This window comes from Sceloporus occidentalis, unplaced genomic scaffold, assembly GCF_023333645.1.
Source record: "Sceloporus occidentalis isolate IW3139 unplaced genomic scaffold, rSceOcc1.0.p SCAF_309, whole genome shotgun sequence".
Taxonomy (NCBI): Eukaryota; Metazoa; Chordata; class Lepidosauria; order Squamata; family Phrynosomatidae; genus Sceloporus; species Sceloporus occidentalis.
In genome coordinates, this window is record NW_028317289.1 from 677,495 (window position 1) to 702,432 (window position 24,938).

The window sequence follows — 24,938 nt, forward strand, 5'->3', positions numbered from 1 at the left end:
GGTTCTCGTAATGTATATAATTGAATAAAATATGTAAATAACAGGTTATTACACAGTTTATTTACAGACAATAAATTAAAGCTTTGTGTATATTCGTGTCGGCGAGACAAAAAGCCAAAATCAATGTATCTTAACATGTATTTAAAGCACTTAATGCAATTAATCAGCTCCCCGCCATAAAGTCTAAAGTACTGAATATCAACTTAATAACCCTTAAAAAAACAGAATGATTTGGGAAAGGGGGGGGTCCCCAGTGTTTTATTTTAACTAAACGTGAATTAAAAATTCAAGGGACCATTGTTAATCATGTGATTTTTTTACCGGGAACCCTTGTTTAGCATGTGACATAAAAGTAGGCACTCATAGGTCGTTGCCATAGAAAAAAACATTAAACATTTCGAGGAAAAATTCTCATGGCAGATCTACTAAGCGAGTGCAGTTATTACTTTATACCGGATCTCCAATTTGGTTACCTGCTTGTTAATAATTAATACTAAAACGTCCGAAAAATCTATTTCGTGGTCTCGGGTTTCAGAAAAAATGGGTAAAAACATCTGAAATGATGCGAGGCCCTGAAACACAAGGGTTAAATATCTTATCTACAGACTGAAGTAAGACTACTCACCAGATCTCTGGGCTTATCTGAACTCAGGAGCTTAGAGGCAACAAGAAATCGGCCCTGGGGTAAACGATAGGGCCGCCAGCTGTCACTGTATAGATAACTCATCTAATGAACAACAATTCTCATTATCAATTATCAATGATTGGTTCTCCTGCCTGATGACATAAGATGACCTCATTTAGCAACATTTAACCAAACTCACCCTTCTTCCAGCCGCTTAGTTAACCAAACCTTAAAGCTGCGTCCCGTTTACGTACCCAGTAACGTTCAAAAACCTTTATTTTAAAACTATAAAAAAAAACCTCTTGCACATTCATTAAAGAGGAAGTTCCACTTTTTAATTCAAAATGTAGATTTGAAATTGCAATATTTAAATACAGAGGTGTCCAGAAAGTTCATCCCTTCCAAGTATCTGTTAACCCTGAAGAAGACAATATAAAAAAAACAGACTTTCACCCCAAAGAGGTAAAACATTTTTATTTTAAAGGCAGTCAGATTTTCCCATATAAACCCCTCCTATTTAATTTTTATTTTAATATGGATGACGCATTTCACATTACCTTGATCTGCAATAATTATTACATTCACCATTATTATATGTTATAAATAATATATATATATTTGTATATATACTATTATTATAGTATAAATACCGTTTTTTTTAACCTAAAAATGTATATTAATTTTAGGTGCTTAGGTTTTTTAAATTAATAAATCATTTATTCGATCGATCTTCACTCCCGCAGGCTGTGACTTGTGTTTATTCATTTTGTGATATGTGGGTATGAGGGGATCGCAGGGTTCTACGGCCCTAAAAGCCCCCGATAATGTGTATAGAAACAGCAGGGAATGGCTTTATAAATTAAACGGGGTAAATCAAAGGGTCATAAAGTCACAACGAAGTCTTGCTAAAGGCTCCAACTTAAATGTGGCAGGTAGGTAGGTAAGCAAAGTGCCCCAGGATAAGCAATACAGGTATGATGTCATAATACAGGCCAAGCGGCGATCGATCACATTAGATAAGTATATGACACTGTGGATAAGATGAAGGTTCGGCTTATCTTCTACCTTCCGTAAGAGCGTCTCTTTAAACTGTCGCACACAGGCAGGAAGTCTACACATTCAGGAAGTCATTGGGACCAAACGCGTTGTTTGTGACGTGATATGATCTCATTTACAGGGCATCTGTCACCTCCTTACATCCATCATACATGTTACAGGACACTATAACGTGGTGACATTTTTTAAATGGTTCAGGTGATTGTAAGATAGCTCCAGGAACTGATTTGGACTAGTAACACCTTCCTCCTGTACTTACATTTATTTACTCCGTAGTATGCGCGTGGCTGGCTTCCTGGGCAGGGCTGGCGGCATTTTAACCCTGGCCTGATGAGTAAACCGGATCGGTAAGTTTTTGCAACTGAACAGGTCCCTACATGGCCCTCACTCCAATCAAATCATCCTCAACCGAGCCGTCGCTCACCTTCTGTGTCATTGTCCCTCAACTGCCTAATAGATTGTAAGCTCACAAGACCAGGCTCCTCTTCTCCAGTATGCCTTATGTTAATCTTATTGTCACTTTTTATTATTATTCTTCATTTTACTCTTTCCCGCGGAATCTGCTGGCGCTCTATAAATAATATGTGATGTAACGCTGCCAGCGGAGGGGATCCATAGAAAAGGGAATTCCGGTTAAAGTAGACACGACATATACTGATGGTCTACAAAAAATGTCCCAGAAAGCTGACATTTCCTACTTTCTGGCTGATCTGTATGCGGTTCATCCGCTCGTCCGTCACCGGCCCGCTGATCTCGTCTCACCTCTTAGTCCGAACCGCCGCGCGGATCAGCAATACTCACCTCATTGGATCCGCTAAACGGATCTAAACGCAACTTGGTCTTCCTGCGTTGTTTAGATGACTTGAAATCCAGGGAGAAAAAGATAATCAGAAAAACACGAAATATAAAACATCCCTCTCCTCATTTCAAGAGGACGAAGGACGCTTTTGTGTTAGGGGGGGTTATTAGAGGTGGGGGTAGAGGCGAATCTTCGCTAAGGCTTTTTACTTACGTTTGCGACTAAGAATAATATATTTTCACAGTTTAATTTATAAACGTGTCTCTTATCATTTCTTTTGCACATTATTGTGATATTTAGGGCTGTAGAACCTCGTGATAACCTCATACCCAACAGATATTCTGAGCTCCTAGAAAAGAGTGGCATCAGGGGAGAAAAGAGGGGCATCGGTGGAGAAAAGAGGGGCACAGGGTAGGAAAGAGGGGCACAGGGTAGGAAAGAGGGGCATCAAGGGAGGAAAGATGGGCTCAGGGGAGGAAATAGGGGTACAGGGAAGGAAAGATGGGCATAGGGGACAAAAGAGGGGCATCAAGGGAGGAAAGAGGGACATCAAGGGAGGAAAGAGGGGTACATTGAAGGAAAGATGGGCACAGGGGACAAAAGAGGGGCACAGGGGAGGAAAGAGGGGCATCAGGGGAGGAAAGAGGGACTGCCTAAAACAACCCAGCACATTTTGCAAGTAACATATGAGACACAGCACTATAGTAGCGTGATACATTTTCGTGACTATTCACATGGGCATGTGACTTTTAAATGATTCTGGTTAATATTTCTTCCTGCAACAAAAGCACCTCTCTCATTTGTTGCATATAAAGCAGCTTTTTTGCGTAATTAGTTAATGAAGATTTGTCCAATGGTGATTTCTAGCACCCTTCTATTCACCATTGAAGATAAAGTTTAAACTTTATGTGATGAACAGACGCTCCTGCGCATGGGCTACATATTCATAAATCTGTGCCACTAAATGGGATTTGGCTGCCATCTACTGGTGACATGCTGCATTCGCACCTCACGCTATTAGGTACACAAACAGTATGCAAATCATCTCATTCCCGTAACAAATAATTTTATCCCTCCTGGAACAATGCAGCCTATAACCTAACAATATCAGTATTATCTGACTCTTTTAGTACTATTCGCTACAGATTAGATTATCTCGCAATACAGTATGTGAAAAAAACAACGGAAACGGAATTCTTTGACTCCTGAATACCGCACATTCTAACGTAAAACAGTATCAGAATTCTCCGGCTGTTGCAGTATTGTGCATTTTAACTTAGAACAGGGGCATAATCCTGTGACAAGCGGAACATCTGCATTCTAAAATAGAACAGGTTAAGAATTATTTGACCTGCAGAGCAATGAATTCTGTGATTTTTGGAGCAATGTGCATTCTAAAATTGAAGAGTATGAGAATTGTCTTACTCTTGGGACTCGAAACATTCTAAAACAGAACATTATCAGAATTCTGTGACATTTGGGACACAGAGCAATTTAAAATAAAACAGTATTAGAATATTCACTGGCACTATGGACCAAGCAAAACCAAGCATTCTAAAACAGAACACGATCAGTTATCTGAAACCATTGGAAACAGAGCATTCTAAATAAGAACACGATTAGAATTCTAGGACACCTGCGCACCTTGCATTCTAAAATAGAACACTATAAGTATTCTGGAACACCTGCATACTGATCATTGTCAAAAAGAACACTAACAGTATACTAGGACACTTGCACACCAAGCATTCTAATATAGAACACTATTAGAATTCTGGAACACTTGGACACCGATCATTTTGAAATAGAACACTATTAGAATTCCTGCAAACCAATCATTCTAAAAAAAAGAACAGTAAAATAATTATCTGACACCTGGGACACTGAGTACTCTAAAATTCAACAATAAAATAATATTCAGATACATGGGACACCTATAATTCTGAAATAAAAAAATCGGCATTATGGAACACCGGGACAGCAAGCATTCTAAAATAGAACGCTATTAAGATTCTGAGACACATGAGAGACTGATAATTCTAAAATAGGACGCTATTAGAATTCTGGAATACCTGCACATACAGAACCCTATCAGTATTCTGGAGCACCTGGATAGCAAGCATTCTAAAATAGAACACTATCAGTATTCTGCACACCGTGCATTCTAAAATAGAAAGGTATTCTGAAACCCTTGGACACGCGTGAATTCTAAAATACAATACTAGCCAAATTCTGGAACACTTGGACACACAGTCATCTAAAATAGAACAGTAAAAATACTAGGACTCCAACCATTCTAAAATAGAACACTATCACAATTATGGGAGCATTTTAAAACAGAACAAAAAATAATACCCAGAAAATAATATCTAAAAAAGTAAACTATCAGAATTATAAAATACCTGCACATCCAGAATTTTCAAGCAATACACTATCAGTATTCTGAAACACTTGGACATCAAGTACTCTAAAATTGAATGCTATCAGTATTCTAAAAACTCTTGGACACTGAGTTTTCTAAAATAGAACACCATCAGAAGTCTGAGACATTTTTGGACACTGAGCATTCTAAAATTGAACAATAAAATAACACTTGGGACACCAAGAAGTCTAAAATCAAACACAATCAGTATTCTGGGATCCTGGGAATTATAAAATAGAACATAATCAGTATTCTGGAACACTTGGACACTGACATTCTAAAACAGAACACTATCAGAATTCTGAGACATTTGGACACTGAACATTCTAACACAGAACAAATTATATCCAGACACTAGGGACAGTGAGAATTCTAAAATAGGACAGTCAGAATTTTGACAAATTGGGGAATTTCTGTCAAAACTCTGAGGCCTTTGGACACTAAGAATTCTAAAATAGAAAAATAATATTCAGACACCTGGGATACAAAGAAGTCTAAAATAGAACACCTGCATACACAACATTCTAAACCAGAACTATCAGTATTCTGTTTAAAACCAAACAGAAAAATAATTTTAAGACACTTGGGACACCGAGGATTAGAAAAATGAAAACTAAAATAACACCTGGGATACTGCGTATTCTAAAATACAACACTATTCGAATTCTGGAACCCCTGGATATAAAGCAGTCTAAAACAGAAAAGTAAAAATATTTCAGACACTAGAACATTTGGACAATGAACATTCAAAAATAGAACGGTACAATATTTATGTGACACCTAGAACGCTGAGCATTCTAAAATGAAACATCATCAGTGTTCTGGAACACTCGGACAGAGATCAGTCTAAAATAGAACAGTTAAAATCTGACACTTGGGACGCAGAGCATTCTAAAATAGAATACCATCTGATTTCTGGAACAACTGGATACCAATCATTCTAAAATAGGACTCTATCAGGATTCTAAGATACCTGGACACTGAGCAATCTAAAATAGAACACTCAAATAATTATCTGACATTGGGACACCGGGACAACCATTCTAGAGTTAATTTTGCTTGGATAGTTTTAGGTACAGTATGTCATGTGTTGTTTCGTATTTCAAAGCCTTAGGCTAGGTTTCCACTTGTTTTTTTTTAGCTAAAAACGCCCATAAAAACGCCAATAGCGCCACCTGGCGTTTTTTAGTGGAAAAACGCAGCAGCCAGATGTTAGCTGTTTTTCAATAGGAAATCACAGAATGCCATATCCACTTGGCGTTTTTCTGTTTGGCGTTTTTTCAGTCCTCTTTGGCGTTTTTCTGCTTTTTTGGGCTCTGTGGCAGTTTTTCAGAATTGCAGCATGTTGACGCTCTGGCGTTTTTTCAAGGAAATCTTGGCGTTTTTCTCCAATAGAAGTCTATGGGAGAGAAAAAACGCCATGAAAAAGCCATGTGGGTTTATTGCCTTGGCGTTTTTTATGGCGTTTTTTCCACAGTTACAATGCAGAGGATGGACCCGGTATCTGTGTGTCCTACGAGAAATAGGCTGGAAACAAACAGTTTCACACAAAACAAAGTCCTGGACTGGTTCATATTGAATTTTACACCATTTGGAACAAACATGCCATTACAAACAAACATACGCGACGCATCAACGGGATCCTGCGTGCCAAAAGCAACAGCAAACAATTTGCAGCATCATTTGGGGCCAATCTTCCCAGAGGAGCAGACATTCGGAATAAAGCATGCCTTACAAACCACAGAAAAGAGACAAAGGGGTCTACCAAGTAAATGACATCAGGGGGCAGATACTTGCCATATATCCTAATCCCTTTTAGCTGGGTGACAATTCTAACTTGTAAAGGCTGGAAAAACTGCCTAAGGTCAGAAAAAGCAATTTCCACAGAAAGGCTAAAACGCCAGAAAAAACTCCAGAAAAAAACGCCAAAACGCAGGAAAATGCAGTGGCAGTTTTCTTGGCGTTTTTCATCAAGAAAAAAAACGCAGGACAAAAACCCAAGTGGAAACCTAGCCTTCCACTTGTTTTTTTTTTGCTAAAAACGCCCATAAAAACGCCAATAGCGCCACCTGGCGTTTTTTTTGTGAAAAAACGCAGCAGCCAGATGTTAGCTGTTCTTCAATAGGAAATCGCAGAATGCCATATCCACTTGGCGTTTTTCTGTTTGGCGTTTTTTCAGTCCTCTTTGGCGTTTTTCTGCTTTTTTGGGCTCTGTGGCAGTTTTTCAGAATCGCAGCATGCTGACGCTCTGGCGTTTTTTGCAAGGAAATCTTGGCGTTTTTCTCCAATAGAAGTCTATGGGAGAGAAAAACGCCATGAAAAAGCTATGTGGGTTTTTTGCCTTGGCGTTTTTTATGGCGTTTTTTTCCACAGTTACAATGCAGAGGATGGACCCGGTATCTGTGTGTCCTACGAGAAATAGGCGGGAAACAAACAGTTTCACACAAAACAAAGTTCATATTGAATTTTACACCATTTGGAACAAACATCCATTGCAAACAAACCAACTGGATCCTGCGCGCCAAAAGCAACAGCAAACAATTTGCAGCATCATTTGGGGCCAATCTTCCTCGAGGAGCAGACATTCGGAATAAAGCAGGCCTTACAAACCACAGAAAAGAGACAAAAGGGTCCGCCGGGGCGTAGAACTCTACCAAGGAAATGACATCAGGGGGCAGATACTTGCCATTTATCCGAATCCCTTTTAGCTGGGTGACAATTCCAACGTATAAAGGCTGGAAAAACTGCCTAAGGTCAAAAAAGCAATTTCCACAGAAAGGCTAAAACGCCAGAAAAAACGCCAGAAAAAACTCCAAAACGCAGGAAAATGCAGTGGCAGTTTTCTTGGCGTTTTTCATGAAGAAAAAAACGCAGGACAAAAACCCAAGTGGAAACCTAGCCTTAAAGAGATGTATTAAGGATGGAGGGGAATCCTTGAAACTACATCGCCACCACATAAGCCTAGCAGGATGGGGGGTGCCTTGGGGGCAACACACAGTTTTTAAATGTTAAAATGATTAAAAAAAGGTGTTCAGCTGCTCCGCTGGATTTAGCAAATGTGGCTTTAGAAAGATCCCTTCTAGTTCTGTAAAATGACCAGAAATATTTTTTGATAGGTTAAATTAAAAAAAAAAATGTTTATGTAATTAAAGCCTCAGAGGAGAGAGCTAACGGACATATTATTATTTATTGTTTTATATAGCGCCATCAAATTCAGTAGCGCTGTACAATGGGACAGATCTGGTAACGGTTTATTTAAGTGGAATAGCAGCTTTTAAATCAGAGGACATGGGAGCAGAATGACCAGGTTTGTAAAAAATGTTTTTTGAAATCGTGTCCCATAACGTGCAAAAAAATATAAAAACATTGGGTATAGCTAAACTCAGGATAAATAGTAGAATCTCTTTAGCAAGTTTTTTTCATTAGCTTTTGTAAATGAGTAAAATAGTTAACAAATAAAAGAAACAAAATGCCTTTTTTCAATTTTATAATTTTTGTTTTTGAGTAAATTAGATCATATGACCAAAAAAAAAGAATGCTCTTCTTGTCCTGAAAAGTACAATATATACCTTGCGTGAGTTCAGTAAATAAGTACTAATCATGGATAACTCCCATCATGCTCAGTAAACCGAGGCTGATGATGTGCTGTGTAAGACCTGAACACACCTGACGTCACATTACCAAACCGCTCCCTTCAGGTACCAAAGCGAAACCTTACGAGATTTGGTCCCTCCTACTTCCCATCATCGCCGCGCGCTTCGCCGGGGATGAGGTTTGGGCCTTCGTAGTTTCCGTCTTCTGCTGTGAAAGCGCCGTAATATTTTGGCCCTGCGCTTTTACCGTAGAGAAGTTGGTGTCCTGACGTCACCAGGAGCCAAACACTCGTGGGTTTCCCTGTCAGTGCATGATCGCTCGGGAAAGCGCGAAGGAGCCGATAACATGAAGAATAAAAAGAAGGGTGAGTGTGAGGGAAGAAGGGAGAGTGAGTGTGAGGGAAGAAGGGAGAGTGAGGGAAGAAGGGCGAGTGAGGGAAGAAGGGCGAGTGAGGGAAGAAGGGCGAGTGAGGGAAGAAGGGCGAGTGAGGGAAGAAGGGCGAGTGAGGGAAGAAGGGCGAGTGAGTGTGAGGGAAGAAGGGCGAGTGAGGGAAGAAGGGAGAGTGAGTGTGAGGGAAGAAGGGAGAGTGAGGGAAGAAGGGAGAGTGAGGGAAGAAGGGAGAGTGAGGGAAGAAGGGCGAGTGAGGGAAGAAGGGCGAGTGAGTGTGAGGGAAGAAGGGCGAGTGAGGGAAGAAGGGAGAGTGAGTGTGAGGGAAGAAGGGCGAGTGAGGGAAGAAGGGCGAGTGAGGGAAGAAGGGCGAGTGAGGGAAGAAGGGCGAGTGAGTGTGAGGGAAGAAGGGCGAGTGAGGGAAGAAGGGAGAGTGAGTGTGAGGGAAGAAGGGAGAGTGAGGGAAGAAGGGAGAGTGAGTGTGAGGGAAGAAGGGAGAGTGAGTGTACCAGGCAGCGCGCTGTATACCCCTGTGCAGCACTCCTGGGAGTTTTAGCGCCCGCAATGTGTTTTTGTTTTATAATTTACATGAAAGGTTTTTTTTTCTCCCCGAAAATTCTCCTTTACATTGTATACGGTGTGGTTTGTGTATATGCACGTTGGATACGGTATCCGCTGCTTGTTTTGTACAAAATATACTCACTCATCTTCTGTCAGCCGCGGCTTAAAAATAATCCTGACACAACTACATTTACCCCGATGCAGCCGCGGGCCGAGCTGTGCCCTCCTTTATATATTTTTATACGGTGCCAGAAGGCCATGGTGGACACCAGGGCCCCTTCTTCGTTTGTACGGGGCCGCACTACCCTAAGGAATACGTGGCCCCTCTCTTCCCTTCCCGGACAGAAAGCCTGCGTGAAATCACATATTTCGGGGGCCCTCGGACCCGGTTCCACCACGGCAATTTTCAAAAAGACAAAAAAAAATTGTGTAGTTATGGAAAATAAATATTCAACCCCCCCAAAAAAAAGTGCTCCACGGATCAAGCTTTTACCCCCCCAGGACACATTCGTAACGTCAGAGTCTGGAGCCGACTGCTTGATATTCTGCTCTGATTTAATACTTTACGAGCATTTCAGCTGCTGTATGACATCTGTAACCCCTGCTTGCAGACAGGTGTATCTGTCCAAATTACTTTCTACCCTGCTGGGGTAAACGATTTAAAAGTATTTTTTTTAAAACACTAAAGAAAAGTCACCCGCCGGATAAAGCGCCTTCCGAGAGTCTGGAATCTGCGGATGGTGAGAGCGGACGATGGCGTTTATCGGATATGTAAAGACACGCGGCGTCACATATTTCTCATATTTTTTTCCCTAGGAGGTCTCAGCCAGGCTGAGCTGATGATGATGACGATCTCTGATGTCATTAAGCAACTTCTGGAGGCCCACGAACTGGGAAAAGACGTCAATTTGAACAAGTAGGTATCGCAGAGCCAGGTGTAGAGATAAATCCGACGTGAGGCATTTAGCTGATAACACCCTCTGTAGGTGGAGCGGAGCTCCAGGGTCATGCTGCTGGGGGTCTCCTCCTATAACTCTGTTAGGCGCTGTACCTGCCTCCCCAATATGATGCCCCTGGACCAACCACGCTTTATATACTGTATTGGGGTGTGCTGTTTATTACCTAGGTCAGGGGGGTCTAAAAATCTGGTTTGGATCTAGGAGCCAGCAGAGAAAGCTAGAATCCAGTTTTTATTTTCCTGGCTGCCGGGGGTTTGTCGGTGGGACTTGCCGTACGCTAACATACATTAACACGCGCTAACAGCTTATTCTCACACTTACAGCAACACGCACGCTAACATTCTACACTCATGTACACACATGTTAACACCATAAACTCATACATACACTCAATACTACATGCTGACATACACACTTATGCACCGCTGTCTTATACACTCTGACTCCAGCGCTGTGAAGGTGTACGTTGGATTAGTGGAGGGTATATAAAATTTCTTCTCGCACCCATCACTTAAGATGAGGAACTCTGCGCTAACCTTTGTTCTATAAACACCCTCTTCCTATTTATAAACGGCGGCTTCTGATAATTTGGTCAGGTGACAGGCGTGATATTTGCTTTATTGGTAAATATTATGATTTTTATCTGCTGTCTCTGACAGGTTGCTCTCTGTAAATGTCATATCTCGGTGAATACGGCTGCATGGGATTTGCCTTTTTTTCACTAGATTTTACTTAATTAGTTAATCCTTTTATCATTTTTTTAAGTATTTTAGTTTTTCCTTGGGAACAGTGTGAGCTTGGTGTTGGGGATATGAGATGAGGCACTCGTGTGTTTTGATGAGGCTGGTGCTGTGCTGTGTAATTGGATCCGTGCGGGCGATGTTTTCATGGCGTTCTGTGTTTATCCCCGCAGCTACTCGGCGGCTTGAGAGCGCGGCGTTCAGCTGGCGCGGATAATTAAAGTGTCTCCTGTCCCGAGTTGGATGAGACTCCGCGGTAACAAAATAAAAAAGTGGGTTGTTTTTTTTGCAGGCTTAAAACGAAAACCTCTGCGAAATACGGGCTTTCCGCGCAGCCTCGCCTCGTCGACATCATTGCGGCCGTCCCTCCGCAGCACCGCAAAGTCCTTGTTCCCAAGTTAAAGGCGAAACCGATCCGGACGGCCAGCGGGGTAGGCAGCTGTTACCCGTACATAGGGGTTAAACGCAAACGTTTATAAAATGCAATTTAAGCCTGCGAGAGGAATAAGTCTTTCGTGGGCATAACATTAACATAAATTCTATAGTTTACATTAATTGAATTAACTTACATTAACATGATATTTATAATACTATATGATTTATAGCTATAGTATAGCAACCTTATTATTGAAGGGACGTTCCGGCCATCACATGCGTGTGATAGCTAAGAGGTCAAACTGATATGTTTTACTTATGTCCTGTTTACACATGCCACTGATTGGCTGCTTCAAACAGCGTACGCCATAAAGTACTTTAATACAGTCTTCTTTACTTGGGCTGGCAGGGACAGTAAGATGTCCCATTGAACTCCCCGCAATAACAATTTCTATTTATTAAACCCTAAATTGCTTTGTCAATTAGGTTGCTCTGTTTACGTTTACGTGTAAAAATAAAATAGCGCTTTCCTCTACTGTCCACTGGGTGGCGACATAATCTCCCACGTGGGATGAAGCTGAATATATATATATATATATATATATATATAATATATATATACACACACACATATATATTTTTTTTATATATATTTATATATATGTGTGTGTATGTATATGTTTATATATATATATATATATCTCCAAAAAACAGGTTGCCGCTGTATTTAATAAGGTGGGCTCTCGTTGAATTTGGAAGAGTCTGAGTTGCTGGGAGATACTGCTAAGTTATTGCGAGGTGCACAATTCAACAGGACTTGGTACGAAGTTGTTACTCTGTGTGTGGCAGGTTTTTATTATTGTTGTTGTTGTATATAGTGCTGTACAATGGCTAAGCAAGACATAAGTAGTAGATAACATAACAATTAGATCAGCTCCTTCCTGGTTCTGGTTTCTTGCTGTATACTGATTCCGCTTGGAGGAACTCGGAAGGTACCGTGCTCATCTTGGGTAGCCGTGAGCTCCGCTTCGCTCTGTGTCAAGACCTGCAAGTAATATTCACCTGATCAGCCTCCTGTTCCAACATGATTATGGGCTGTTTCATTTCAGATTGCAGTAGTTGCTGTTATGTGCAAACCACACAGATGCCCTCACATAAATTTCACTGGAAACATCTGCGTGTAAGTACTGCTGCTGGAGATCTCTGTATATCATTATGTAGTAATATATAATGGTACTATTGGTACATACATTCTGTACTAGTCTCTTCAGCGAGAAGTTTCCTCACATTTGCAATGTATTTTCTACAGGTACTGTCCCGGAGGTCCAGATTCTGATTTTGAATATTCAACCCAGTCATACACTGGATATGAGGTATAGTGTGTGTGTGTGTGCACACACACACAATCTGTTTAACTAATAACACACATTATTGTATTGCTTTTATCCATATTGAATACATCGTTCGAGCATTCTCTGTGTGGGCTGGCAGATTTTTGGTACAATGTACCTAGGTATTGTTCTTGACTATGTTTTAATAAATCAGTCCATGAAAGAGTATACCATATTTATAAATGCCAATCTCCAGATTGGGAAATACCCTGTTTGCTCGATTATAAAATGACAACCCCCCCCCCCCCAAAAAAATTTGAATTTTAATTTAGGGGAAAAAAGACTACCCTATAGGATTTTATTTTTTACTAGTAAATATTAATTCACATGGAAATTTTTTTTTCATATTTAATAAAAACTATGATTGAGAAAAAATGCATTTCTTTTTATTTCCTTTTATTTGCCCCCAGTGATGCACATCTGCCCCCCAGATATGCCACTCTGCCCCCCTGTGCTCCAGACTCCCTGGTGTCTAGTAGGGGCAGCAGGTAGACGTCTGTGCGATGCCGGAAGGTTCTGTCATGCCGGCGCTCTGTTGTAGAAGCCCTGGAGGAGGTGACGGGCAGCAGCAGAGGTTGTCTACGTGCATCGTGAAGACGTCCACCAGCTGCCAGAGAGGAGGATCCGGGTCCCCTGCTGCGCTGCGGAGGATCTGGATCTTAGTCTTATAGTCAGACCTCTATTTGAGATCCGATTATAAGAAGACCTCGAGTATAAGACAAGGGGTATTTTTCAGAGCATTTGCTCTGGGGAAAAAAGGGTCTTATAAACGCGCAAATATGGTATTGCAGTGTTTGGGGCCAACGGGATGTTTCTGGGGACTTAAGGAGCTGAAGTTTTGCCTTTGACAACTCTTTTGCTATTAAGTTATTTGTTTAACTTGGTTAAATAAACTCTATGATCGTTGGGTGTTCTAAGGTTATTATCTCCTGCGATCCATGTCCAGGGATGATGTAGGATTGAAAAAAAAATGTTTTTCTTGCATACACCTCACCTCGAGGACGCTTGGTCAATCCTTTTTTTAGGTCTTGTTTTGTCCTTTTAACTGGATTGCTGGATGGTTTTCACCGCGGTTCATGTTAATTGAACGGATATTGTGCCCATTGTTTTTGTGATCCGGCCATCAAGCAGACATCTGGAATCATCTGGCCACTTAACGCAGAAGAGCCTTAAGCTAAGATGCGGAAACGTTCTCTTTGAACCTCGTTTAATTAGTGCAAGAGCTCTTCTCCTTTATCATTAATGGAGATGTTGGGTCCTACAAGCCAACTGCACGGATGAATGGTCTCTCCATCCTCCAAGAGTCTCCTTAGACCCCAATGCAGAACTTCAGAGCCGTTATTTTTAATCGCTGATCTGTACGTGGCTGACAATAGAGAAGGTTTAATGAATTATTAGAGGATGTGCAATTCTTAAACCACTTAACATGAGTTTCAGATTCTTTCCATGCAGCCTTTGTCTGTACTTCTGGTATAGGAAGATAATATGTTCTTTTTCTGTTATACCAATTATAATTCTAGAGACGGGGGTGGGGGAGGAGGGCTGATTGCGTTATTGTTTATTACAAGTGCTACGTAAGAAGAAGTCCCTCGCCGGTGTCCTCTGCTAACCCCAATCCTCCTCAATCTAAAATAAAACTTAAACAGAAAGCTTTTTTTTTTTTCTTTCTTAGATAAAAAATTTACCTTTTTAGGATACCCGTTTGATTCCTTTTTCTCTATAATTTTTATAATCTTGTCTGAAACACAAAAAACTAACAGATTGACTGCTCTTAAATTATCTTTAATAATGATTACCTGTCCGTTCTCTACTGTCCCTTTACAAAGTACACGTAGAACCCATTTTTTTTTTCTTTCATATATATATTTAGTTATTTTTGTTACTTTATATATATTTTTTTTTGATCCCGTCTTTGGACTACATCTGACTCGTTTTCTCCGTGTCTTCCCGCAGCCTACGTCGATGAGAGCTATCCGCGCCCGGTACGATCCGTTCCTGCAGACCAGACATCGCGTTGAACAGGTGGGGGCGTCTGACGTTTTGTAGTTATATATCGTTTCCCTGCTTGATTAAACTCTGACATGACGTAGCGATAGATATATATTTGTGGAAGCGGATCACAGCACCATACAGAGGCTCGTTGTGACATTTCTCTTCCTTGGTTTTACTCCAAAATTATGATGGGCTGACCCTGGAGAGCTGCTCCTCCAGGAGGGCTGAGATGGTCCTGTATGATGTATAGTTAAACTTAAATCTCTTTAAACGTGTTTCATACTCCCGGGGGGGGGGTACAGCACCTTTACATATAGTGTTTTACGTTGTGTTTCAAATATACACAACCCCCTGCGATAATTTGAGGATTCTTGCGGTGCTGTGGATGTGGTGGATTGCCGATTGGATCATTCGCTGGTGATTGGATCGCTTCTAAAACTTTCCCCTTGTTTCTATTTGGAAAAAATGGGTACTATGGTCACATGACCCTTCTTACTGGAGATCAAAGCCAGCTTTGGCCCTTTTACACTAATTAATGAATTGAGGGAGTTTAAACTACAACTCTCCTTTTAGTGAATCATCCCCTTTTCTGTGATTGTTGTGTCTGGGGGTGTTATTCACTAAACGGTAAATCGCAAAGGGAAAAAAGTCTCCTATAAACTTACTTGAGACTCGCGGCTTAGTGAATGCAGCCCCGTAATCGGTAAGCAAACCCCTGGACGTTATAACTACCCGCTTGGATCTTCTATATGACGAGCAACCTTCCCGTGTCTTGATTTAGAGAGCGGGAAGGAATTGCTGCAGCTTTCTAGGAAATTAGTGAGTACAGATTGTGTTTCCCTCCGAGGGGTCTTGCAGAAAGCAAAGTGTCGGATATCTCATCGTAATCATCTTCACGGTTTAATATTTGCAGATTTTGGCAATTTCTCTGTAGGGTTTTTATTTACTTCAAGCTTTTATTTCCCAGATGTTTACCGTCTATTCCTGCCTGTAATAAACCTTTGAAGTCAGGCTTTCCTTATTCCCTAGCGGGGCTTTCAATAAAGATACGATAACTTGCTATTTACTTTTTGGGGTAAACATTAGGTGCATCATCGTGTACCCCAATGGATGTATTCGGTAATGTGGAAGTCTGCAAATTCTCACTTGAAAGGGGAAGCCCGGGGGTGGGATCATTAACAATAACCCTCAGCGCTGTATACAGTAATATCGGTCAGAATTAACAAAAACCTGGTTTTGTTTCATTTTGTCCCAATTGACTCTCTTTATCTGCATACCTGGAGCCGCCGTTGCTGTCAGTCATGTGATATTTTGGGTGGCTTTCCCAGCTCAAACACCACACTGAGTTGATGCTTTATGGCGATGCTAATGAAGTCCCTTCCGCTATAGACTTTCGTGTAATATAGGTGTTTGTGTGTGCATATATGCATATATATAATTGTGTTGTGAATGCTGACACTGGTTTATCTCTGTACAGCTTAAGCAGTTGGGTCACAGCGTGGACAAAGTGGAGTTCATTGTTATGGGGGGGACCTTCATGGCTCTCTCCGAGGAGTACAGGGACTACTTCATCCGGAACCTTCACGATGCTTTGTCTGGCCACACATCCAACAGCGTTTCCGAGGCCGTACGGTAAGAGCATCGGGCTGGGAGTTTTCCTGACGGGGTCCTTGTTTAGGGTTCCATCGTAGGAAAGTCATTAGTGCTTGATGATTCTGTGTAGAGCAGGGGTGTCCAAACGTCAACCTTGACCAAATCATCTACCAGTCCTTAGTGTTATAAATCAGTCTTCGAGTTCTGAATCGTGGTGGGGAAAAGTAGGTTAAAATCAGAGGCTTCTTTGCCGATTGTTGAGAGACAAATTATTAAAATTATATGAGGGATCAAGAAGATATTGCTTGCAAAACTTCACTCACCAGTAAGTATCCGGTTGACGGTCCTTCTAAATCTACTTTAGATTTTATTGTCAAGGGACAAGGTTTCCTCTCTTACGGACTCTAGTTGTTTGGGGATTATTCCCCAAATTATTCCTCCCTATAAAGTTGTGATTGTATGTTCGTGGATCTCGTGAGACTATATATGGGTTAATACGCTTTAATTTACCTCGTATAATCTAGACCATGTTCTCTTGATCTATCTATCCCCACTGATACATTTGTAGTGTTACAAGACCGTGCCCTTTTTCTTTAAGACGCGACACAGTGTTCTAAGTCGGCTCTTAAAGCGATGCCTAAAATATCCCCGCATCTTTCTCCTGTCCCCATGAACTCGGTATCCCGCTGGTATCCGCCCTGAGGTGCCATATGGTGACGCCGGCGTATAAATGTATTCCCTCTATACTCGTGAATCCCAAGACGTCGATCCATCAGGGGGCAGCACGTCCCCGATCTTGTTTATTAGCCGCAAACTACTTTGTGAAATAAATGGATGGGAATACAATCGTACAAACGCTGCCCGGAGACTGTGGCTGTTTTTGAAGTCGGAGAAGCTTTGATCTTAAAGAAGTCCCTGTTCTCGCTGCTTTTAGTAATTGAACCCAGTCTAATATCACCTCTGTCTCAAAACGCAAAAAGGACACGTCTTGTTTCGAGATGTGCTTTTAACAGAGTAATATTATTATTAACCCTTTTTGATGTGAGTCTTGAATATTAAGACTATATAGAAAGTCTTGTGGCTATACGTCTGTGACCTGGAGTAAGCCAGCAGGTACGTTCCATGAAGGTGTTTTTGCACATTATTCAACTTTTCAGGCCAAAAAAAAAAAAAAATGTATACTCTAGAAACTGGCCCCTTTTGCGCCCCCCTTTGTCTCGAGTTTCTGTAGAAGGGGCCGTAATTGCGTGATTTCCATTTTTTTTACATTTATTTTACCATCCCGGGACTCCTATGAGGCATTGAGATCTGACGCCAGATAGCCCAAAAGGGTCGGTGTAGGGAGATTGTATATGGTGTTTGCCCTACGGTGGTCTGCCGAGGCCAAGACATGATTACAGGTGTAATCCCCCCCCCCATTTATTACGGTCCATAGACTGCCGTGTGAAGTCGAGAAGATGAAAGCCTTTAGGACTGTTCACCTCAGCTGTCCCGGCCAAGGGGAAAGTTTTGAAAGCGAACATTTCGGTAAACGCTTAGATTTTCTCCCAAACACCGTTTCTTCATATTAAACGTCAAACCGTATAATTTCAAAAAAAAATATTTCCTTTTTTGTTCCCCCCCCCCAATTGTTTCTGCTGATGCGGAGGTCAGTGGGCCCATTTGAGAGCGAGTATGCAGGGCTGGATTCTCTGATAGCTTGCCGGGGCAAGTTGTTTGTTTGTTGCCCTGCCTCGTGGATTTCATGTGCTCTTATAGGTCGGGCATCGGTCAGGTTACGGGAACATTGCCAAGATTTTGAACAAATGGGGAATGTGGTTGCTTTATGCCGGGCAAAGTCTGTTGTCCTCAAGTACCCCCCACCCCATCTTCAGCAGGGCAAATTCTAATGCCCTTCTTATATGTATACTCGGTAGACAAGACTAGTTATAGCCCGGTAGAAGTCTATCCATTACCTCTCATCTCCTATGGATAAGGGGAGGAAGTATAATTATAATAAAATTGGGGAGTTATGATGGCCTTCTTTGCTTACCACTCAAAAATAATTAAAAAAAAATAATAATTGTGATCTTCGTGTTCCGTTATCACAGCCGGTGCGAAGTTGTTTCCATGTGAGCCTGATGGCTGGCTTGGAATAATAGGGGTGGTGTTACAGGTGGGAACCACAGGGGTTGCTGTTCCAGAGTCTTCGTGTAGACGTCCAAGTCATCCTTTTGACAGCATGCAGTCGGAGTACAGTCAGGCAGGTCTCCCGCAGCGTATAATGAGGGCTATATACAGAAATGCAGGCAATTTAAGTGTCGAAATCCATTACTGGAAGGTTCCCCGGAATGTGTGTTATTTTTATTTATTTTTTTCCTCTTGCGGCGGTATCTTTTTTGACCTGAAAATAGCTATTCTTCAGCTTTAATATTTGCAACTTTCACCCGGTCATTTAATGTCCGTAGCCCATATGATACGCAAATAAATCGGGGTTATCAATCGTGTGCATCTGTTCAGAATTCATCCTAGGAAGGGTTAATGCACTCGGGGGTTAAACCATATTGATAGCCCTCGGTCGTAGTGCCACGATGGTCACTGATTTTCTAGCGGCCCCTTTCTTCAACAGCATCTTAAAGAGCGTTCAATTTTAAGATGTAATCTAAGGAAGCTTTACTTTGAGTGGTAGATGAGTGGATCAGCCTCCCGGCAGAGGTGCTTAATACAGCGAAGGAAGGAAAACATGCATAAGACAAGACCGAAGAAGGTCTAGCGGGACGAAATGGGGCCTAGAGAAACCCCTAGTTCTTGGCGGGCCTTGGAATGAGGTGAGTGTCGGCTCCTCTGATAGGTCTGGATGGGACGGGCTGTTCTGTTGTGATTGAAATACTCCGCTGCCGCAGGCTGGTATTCTTCTCATTCATCCTGCCCCGTCGAGTGGACACTTCTTAACGATACAAACCCAGCAGGGCAAGCACTTAAACTGAAAATTACTGCATGAATAATTGCGGCATTTGGCACAAAATACTTAAAACCAGAAGGCTTTTTAGTTATTTTATTTTAATTATTTAATAAGCAAAAATAATAATACCGTTCAGCCTCGAATTGTATCCTCGCGGCGCCTAAAAGCAAGTCTAACGATGAAAACAAATTAAAAGTTAAACACCGAGGGCGGCTGTCGAACGCCCCGTGGAATCCGGCACGCAGGCGGTTACGTTACCGAGCAGGGGAGGCAAATTTCTAAAATCCAGGGGCATCGGCTTTGTGGGCCGTTGCTGAACACAACTCGCTTATCTGCGTAATTGATTTATTTTGTGTTCATTTAAAAAATAAATGGATGAACTTGGATAAAGGACACAGAAGGATTATCTCGCCACTGCCAGCTCCGCTATAATTCATTAACCTCTCTTAAAACAGCAGTCACTCATTCTGACGCCGGGAATAAAAGGTGTCTTACGAAAGACAAAATGTGGATTTCATTTAGTTATTTAATCCTGAGAATGTTAGTTGACGTTACCACACTGTAATATAACAGTATTTAAATATACTTTTGGGCTATCCTGTTCTAAATCGACAGCGATAAAGGGGTAGGGAAGGCTTAAATGGCCAGGTAAGCTTTTGGCGTCTCCATTAGCAGAGGAGATGGGAAATCGTAGCGCGTGCAATGGGATATTTCAGATGAAATTTTGAGCATGTTGTAGGGAAGGTCGCCCAGTGGAGGTGGTAACACGGAGAGTGTATGGGTAGGATTGTGCAGAGGGCAAGGGACGCAGCAGGAGAAGCTAGTGCAGTAAATGGGGAAAAGAGTCTGGTGCTAAACGTTACAGGTAAGGCAGGTGAGAGGGATGGTATGAGGAGGACGTTGTTATCGAGAGGAGAGAAATCGGCAGAAGAGGGAGAGATGATGGACAGGGTAAAGAGAAGAGCGCTGAAAGGAGACAGGTGGGCAAGCTGAGGAAAGGAACCTTTGCAGATGAAGAGGGTGGTGGGCAAGGTGAGAAGAGGACTCTGAAGAAGGAGAGGCTGATGAAAGGAGCAGCACCGGGGGGGGGGGGGGTAGACCAAGCTCTGGTCCGTTATAAACATGTCGGTAGGCCCTACCAATACTTTAGACTCGCTTGTGCCGACATCTTCCGCTGCGCTGTGTGAAATGCAGTTGATGAAGGAGAAGGCATGGCGTGCCAAGCCCGAGCGCCGTCCAAGAACCCTCTCCCTTTATAATCTCTGTGAATGACAAGACATAATTAGTTATATTAAGAGCAATTTGTCCAGGAACTCCAGCTACCAGACGGGTTATTGATGGGAAAATGTACAATTGAATTCAGCGCAGTAACATCGATAGAACAGTCGTCTGCTTTATAATCACTTCCAGCTTCTGGGATTCTATCTGTCGCGTATTATATGCGAGTATTTATCATACTGGTAATAAACTGCAGCAAGCCTGTCTGCACCGCTGTACAATGAAACCGGGGTATTCTGAAAGATTTTAGATCTTCCCTCGCTTTTTGTCCCATTGGCTGTCTACGGAGGTCACTTTCGACCAATGGGAGCTGGGATCTGATCTGCTTTTCTCCCATTGGCCACGCACGCAGAATGGAATTTTTCCTGTTTAACTCCCGTATATGTTAATGGATCTCCTGATGCATAGATATGTTTTATGGTTCAGCAAGATGAATTATATATTATTCTATATATTATAGGTTTGCCCCGTGGGTACAATCTAATTTCTATGCCGTTCTTTTGTGTTTCGTACGTTCCAGGTATTCTGAAAGAAGCAGCACTAAGTGCGTGGGGATCACCATTGAAACCAGGCCAGACTATTGCCTGAAGCGACACTTGAGCGACATGTTGTCCTACGGCTGCACCAGGCTGGAAATTGGCGTTCAGAGCGTCTACGAAGATGTGGCCAGAGACACGAATCGGTAGGTGCCATCGGAGAACCTTTCGGGGTCCGTCCTACTCCAGTGTATTTATACAATTATATGTAATCCACCCCCCCCATTGTATGAGATCAGAAGAGGTGTGGACCCCCCCAGGCAAAATCTGCTTGCTTATTCCTCCTGTTAAGGTATCTCTTCCCTGTTAAGTTGCTGATTGGTCCAGGAAACCTTCATAGCAGGAAATAAATATGTCGCCGACCTCCACTTCTCCGAGGTTAAATAACTATTTGGGGGGGGGGGGTATTTTTATCAGACTGTTGGCCGTTTATATGTAGGTTATCTCGGACCTAGGATGGTGTGTCTCTAAGACAGATCTGCCGTTTATTTGGAATGTGACATTTAATAATAACTGTAATTAGACCGTTCACCTGCGTCTGTTTGTTTTATAACTTCTCCAAATAGCTAATTCAGTTTTTTTGTAATAAATCAAAACATTTTCTCATGAAGTGGTGCCGGTGGAAGGTATTCCCAAAATTGATGCAATTAAAGGGGGTTCAAACATCTCACCAGCTTAACTGCGGAGGTTTATTCATTAAGGTGGATATTTGTGAGTTTATTGCATGCATTAAGAAGGGCCCACGCCAGGAAGGGAGGACCTGGTCCCTGTATAATATAATAGTTAAACCTGTCTTCAAACTCCCACTCCAGCGAATAAACCTATCGACTAAGCCGGGCTCTGTATCAGATAATATGCTCCGTCTGCAAACCGCGTTCTGCTGACAAGGTCTTCGGCACTGCGGAAAACTCTTAACGATGGAATTGGAGTGAGTAGGTGGTAAGATATTAGCGATAACCGCCCTGCCAGGAGGCCAGCAGAGTATAATCAATAAGTCTTAACTGTAAGAACGGTAATCCCAGCCTCCGCTGACCTCTATTATCGTTCCTGTCGTCCTTGGCACGGCTCAGCGCGGCGGCGGAGGCTCGTCTGGATTACTGCCACTTGCGTAAAGCGTCGGGAGGGGAATTAGCAGCTGACCTCATAGCTTCAGACAGAATAAAGTCCGTAAATTCCCTGCTAGCTTCGGACTCCGCAGGCAGATGCCTCAACGCAAAGCTTTGTATGTTCTGTATACTGCTCAGAATATACTTTTTTGTATTTATTTGGTCGATTATAAGGCGACCTCCCAAAATTTGATTCTTACTTTAGAGAGAGAAGAAAGAGAGCCTGAATATGAGACGACTCTATAGGAAAAAAGTTTTACTAGTAAATATTAATTCATGTAAACAATTTTTTCATATTTAATAAAAACTGATTGAGAAAAATGCTTTTTTTGTTTTTTTCTTTTATTTGCCACTCCAAATAAGCCTTATACCCCTCTATATCCCGCTCTGCCCCCCCCTTACCGATGCATCCCTAGACCCGTCCTTTTTTTAAGTAATTAGATTTTAAAGTATTTTTTTTGTTTGTTTTTTTTTTGTTTGTTGGCTTAATCTTCACATATAAACCTGCATCTAAATAAATTAAAAATAAGTAAATGCTATTGTTCTGTTTTATTGTATTTAGTTGTTTTATCAAAAAATCTCTTATCTTATCTTATTGGCTTCATCATATTTAAAAAAAGATTTTTTTTTTCCTAATCTCTCGTATATCCCCCCTCTTATAGACAGTAAAGCCCTACATAGGGCATATGCATCCCACAAGGTGTTCTAAACGGTCGCTGATTGCCTGTGTCCTTCCTACAAAGTTTAGCCTGACCAGAAGTACCACTTATTCAAAGAAAGAAAAAATAATTAAACCGTTCTTCTAATGAACGATCATCTTTATTATGTCTCCCGGTGACATGAGGAGCCTGTGAAGTGTGGACCATTAGTGACCCTTCTCGCTGAAGGGGCTCTCGGTTACGTCTTGATTATACCTTTTGTCTCGTTAGAAGACGGGGCCCTATTCTGCGTCTTCCGTTAGATCAGCGAAGCTTCGCTTTAAATGTCAAGCACTGAACTTAAGGACAGAGCGGCGTATCGTGTACTCTTTCCACGGCACGGGGGTGGTGAAGACTACAATAAGGTCTGAGTGCCGATAGCACCTGTGCCATCATTAAGGGTCGTTGCTTCTGCTTGTTGAGTCGTTCATGGCGGTCTGCTACGGGTCGCGTTAGTTAAAAAATTTGAAAATTTTTTTTATAAAAAATGCTATTTTTTTTTTTAAAGGAACACCCCCTGTTCCCCAAATTTTTGATGAGGGTCCCCCATTAATCATACGGACATCTTCTTCTTGAAGCTCTTAATATGGACTTGCAGAGATTGGGGAAGAAAAAGCCCATTTTGGCCGTTCATCGTCTTTGCCACCTTTTTATAGTAAATAAACGCAATGCCAATGATGCGTACGCGGATGTCTCCCTGTGAACGTATGTCTTACCTTCTCTGTGATCTTTCCTTTAGGGGGCATACGGTAAAAGCCGTGTGCGAGTCTTTCCACCTGGCCAAGGATGCCGGCTTTAAAGTCGTGTCGCACATGATGCCGGACCTGCCCAACGTGGGCCTGGAACGAGATATAGATCAGTTCATTGTAAGTATCCGAGCCGTGTCGGATTGAGAGAGGATATATAACCCCTAATGATATGTTTTATTGGGACGGCATAGTAAAATATTTAGTTACATACACTTTGTGGTCCTCTGAAGTCTCTTCTTCCACTGAACATGAGACATCTGAGGTCTAGAAAGCTCATGTGACGACATATCCTTTAACCCCTTAATGACAAAGCCCATGTACGGGGTCAAAATGCATTGTTTTCAATGGGTTTAGGGACCGCCCATTGTCCTTAAGGGGATAAGAATCTAGAATTTCTTCCAAAGTAAACCGTGTTGTGACCTTTGATCTATGCGTTCACCACTCGACCCGTCACCCCTACCTTCTTGTTTTCTTCTTTTAACTCCGGTGAGTCAGCAGCCCCCCCCCACCCAGCCACCAGTCTGCCTCCTCCGATCTAGCGTTAATGGAAGCTTTGCACCAGACGGGCTGCAGTGCGCTTGGTGCCACCGATAAGATAATTAAAGTAACAGTCCAATAAATCAAAGCCTCCTTCAGACAGGATTAATAGGCCTCTCTGAGGACCCGACACCTTACTCCTTGCCCGGTGCGATAAACTCACTTTGGGTTTTGTCTCCTCGCAAGAAGGATGAGGTGACACTCGGGTTAATGAGTGGGTGGGAGAACTCATTAATCACGTTTTCTGGTGATGGCTGCCGGATTGAGCTAAAGAAAAAAAGTAAACAAGAAGACAGTTTATATATAAGGTACTAGGGATGCACCAAAATGAAAATTCAGAATTCACTTGGCTGAAACCGAAAATGACCCCCACCACACACTTTTACAACAAAAAAAGAGAGAAAACACTTATTAAAAGTAACATGCCAAAATTGGACTAAAAATGTCAATAACAATATTAATATATATATGATTGCTAACAGCAATCACACGCCTATCATGTCCAGGCAGCCAGTACATGCTGGAACCTGTGCATTATAGGAGTGTGATTACAGCCTCCCTATGCTATGCTATCCCCCCCACTTACACATCCATGCTAT

The 24,938-nt window shown here is 42.0% G+C and overlaps 1 protein-coding gene across 1 annotated transcript; it reads left to right on the forward strand.

The window, feature by feature from the left end:
- Positions 1 to 8,841: 8,841 nt before the first annotated feature.
- On the forward strand, positions 8,842 to 23,946 carry LOC149274940 (elongator complex protein 3-like). The gene is made up of 9 exons (XM_089505082.1): positions 8,842 to 8,860; positions 10,261 to 10,360; positions 11,436 to 11,574; positions 12,628 to 12,698; positions 12,828 to 12,891; positions 14,863 to 14,931; positions 16,379 to 16,533; positions 21,234 to 21,395; positions 23,793 to 23,946. Exons 1-9 carry the CDS (start codon positions 8,842 to 8,844, stop codon positions 23,944 to 23,946), a joined length of 933 nt encoding a protein of 310 aa, XP_089361208.1.
- Positions 23,947 to 24,938: the final 992 nt, after the last annotated feature.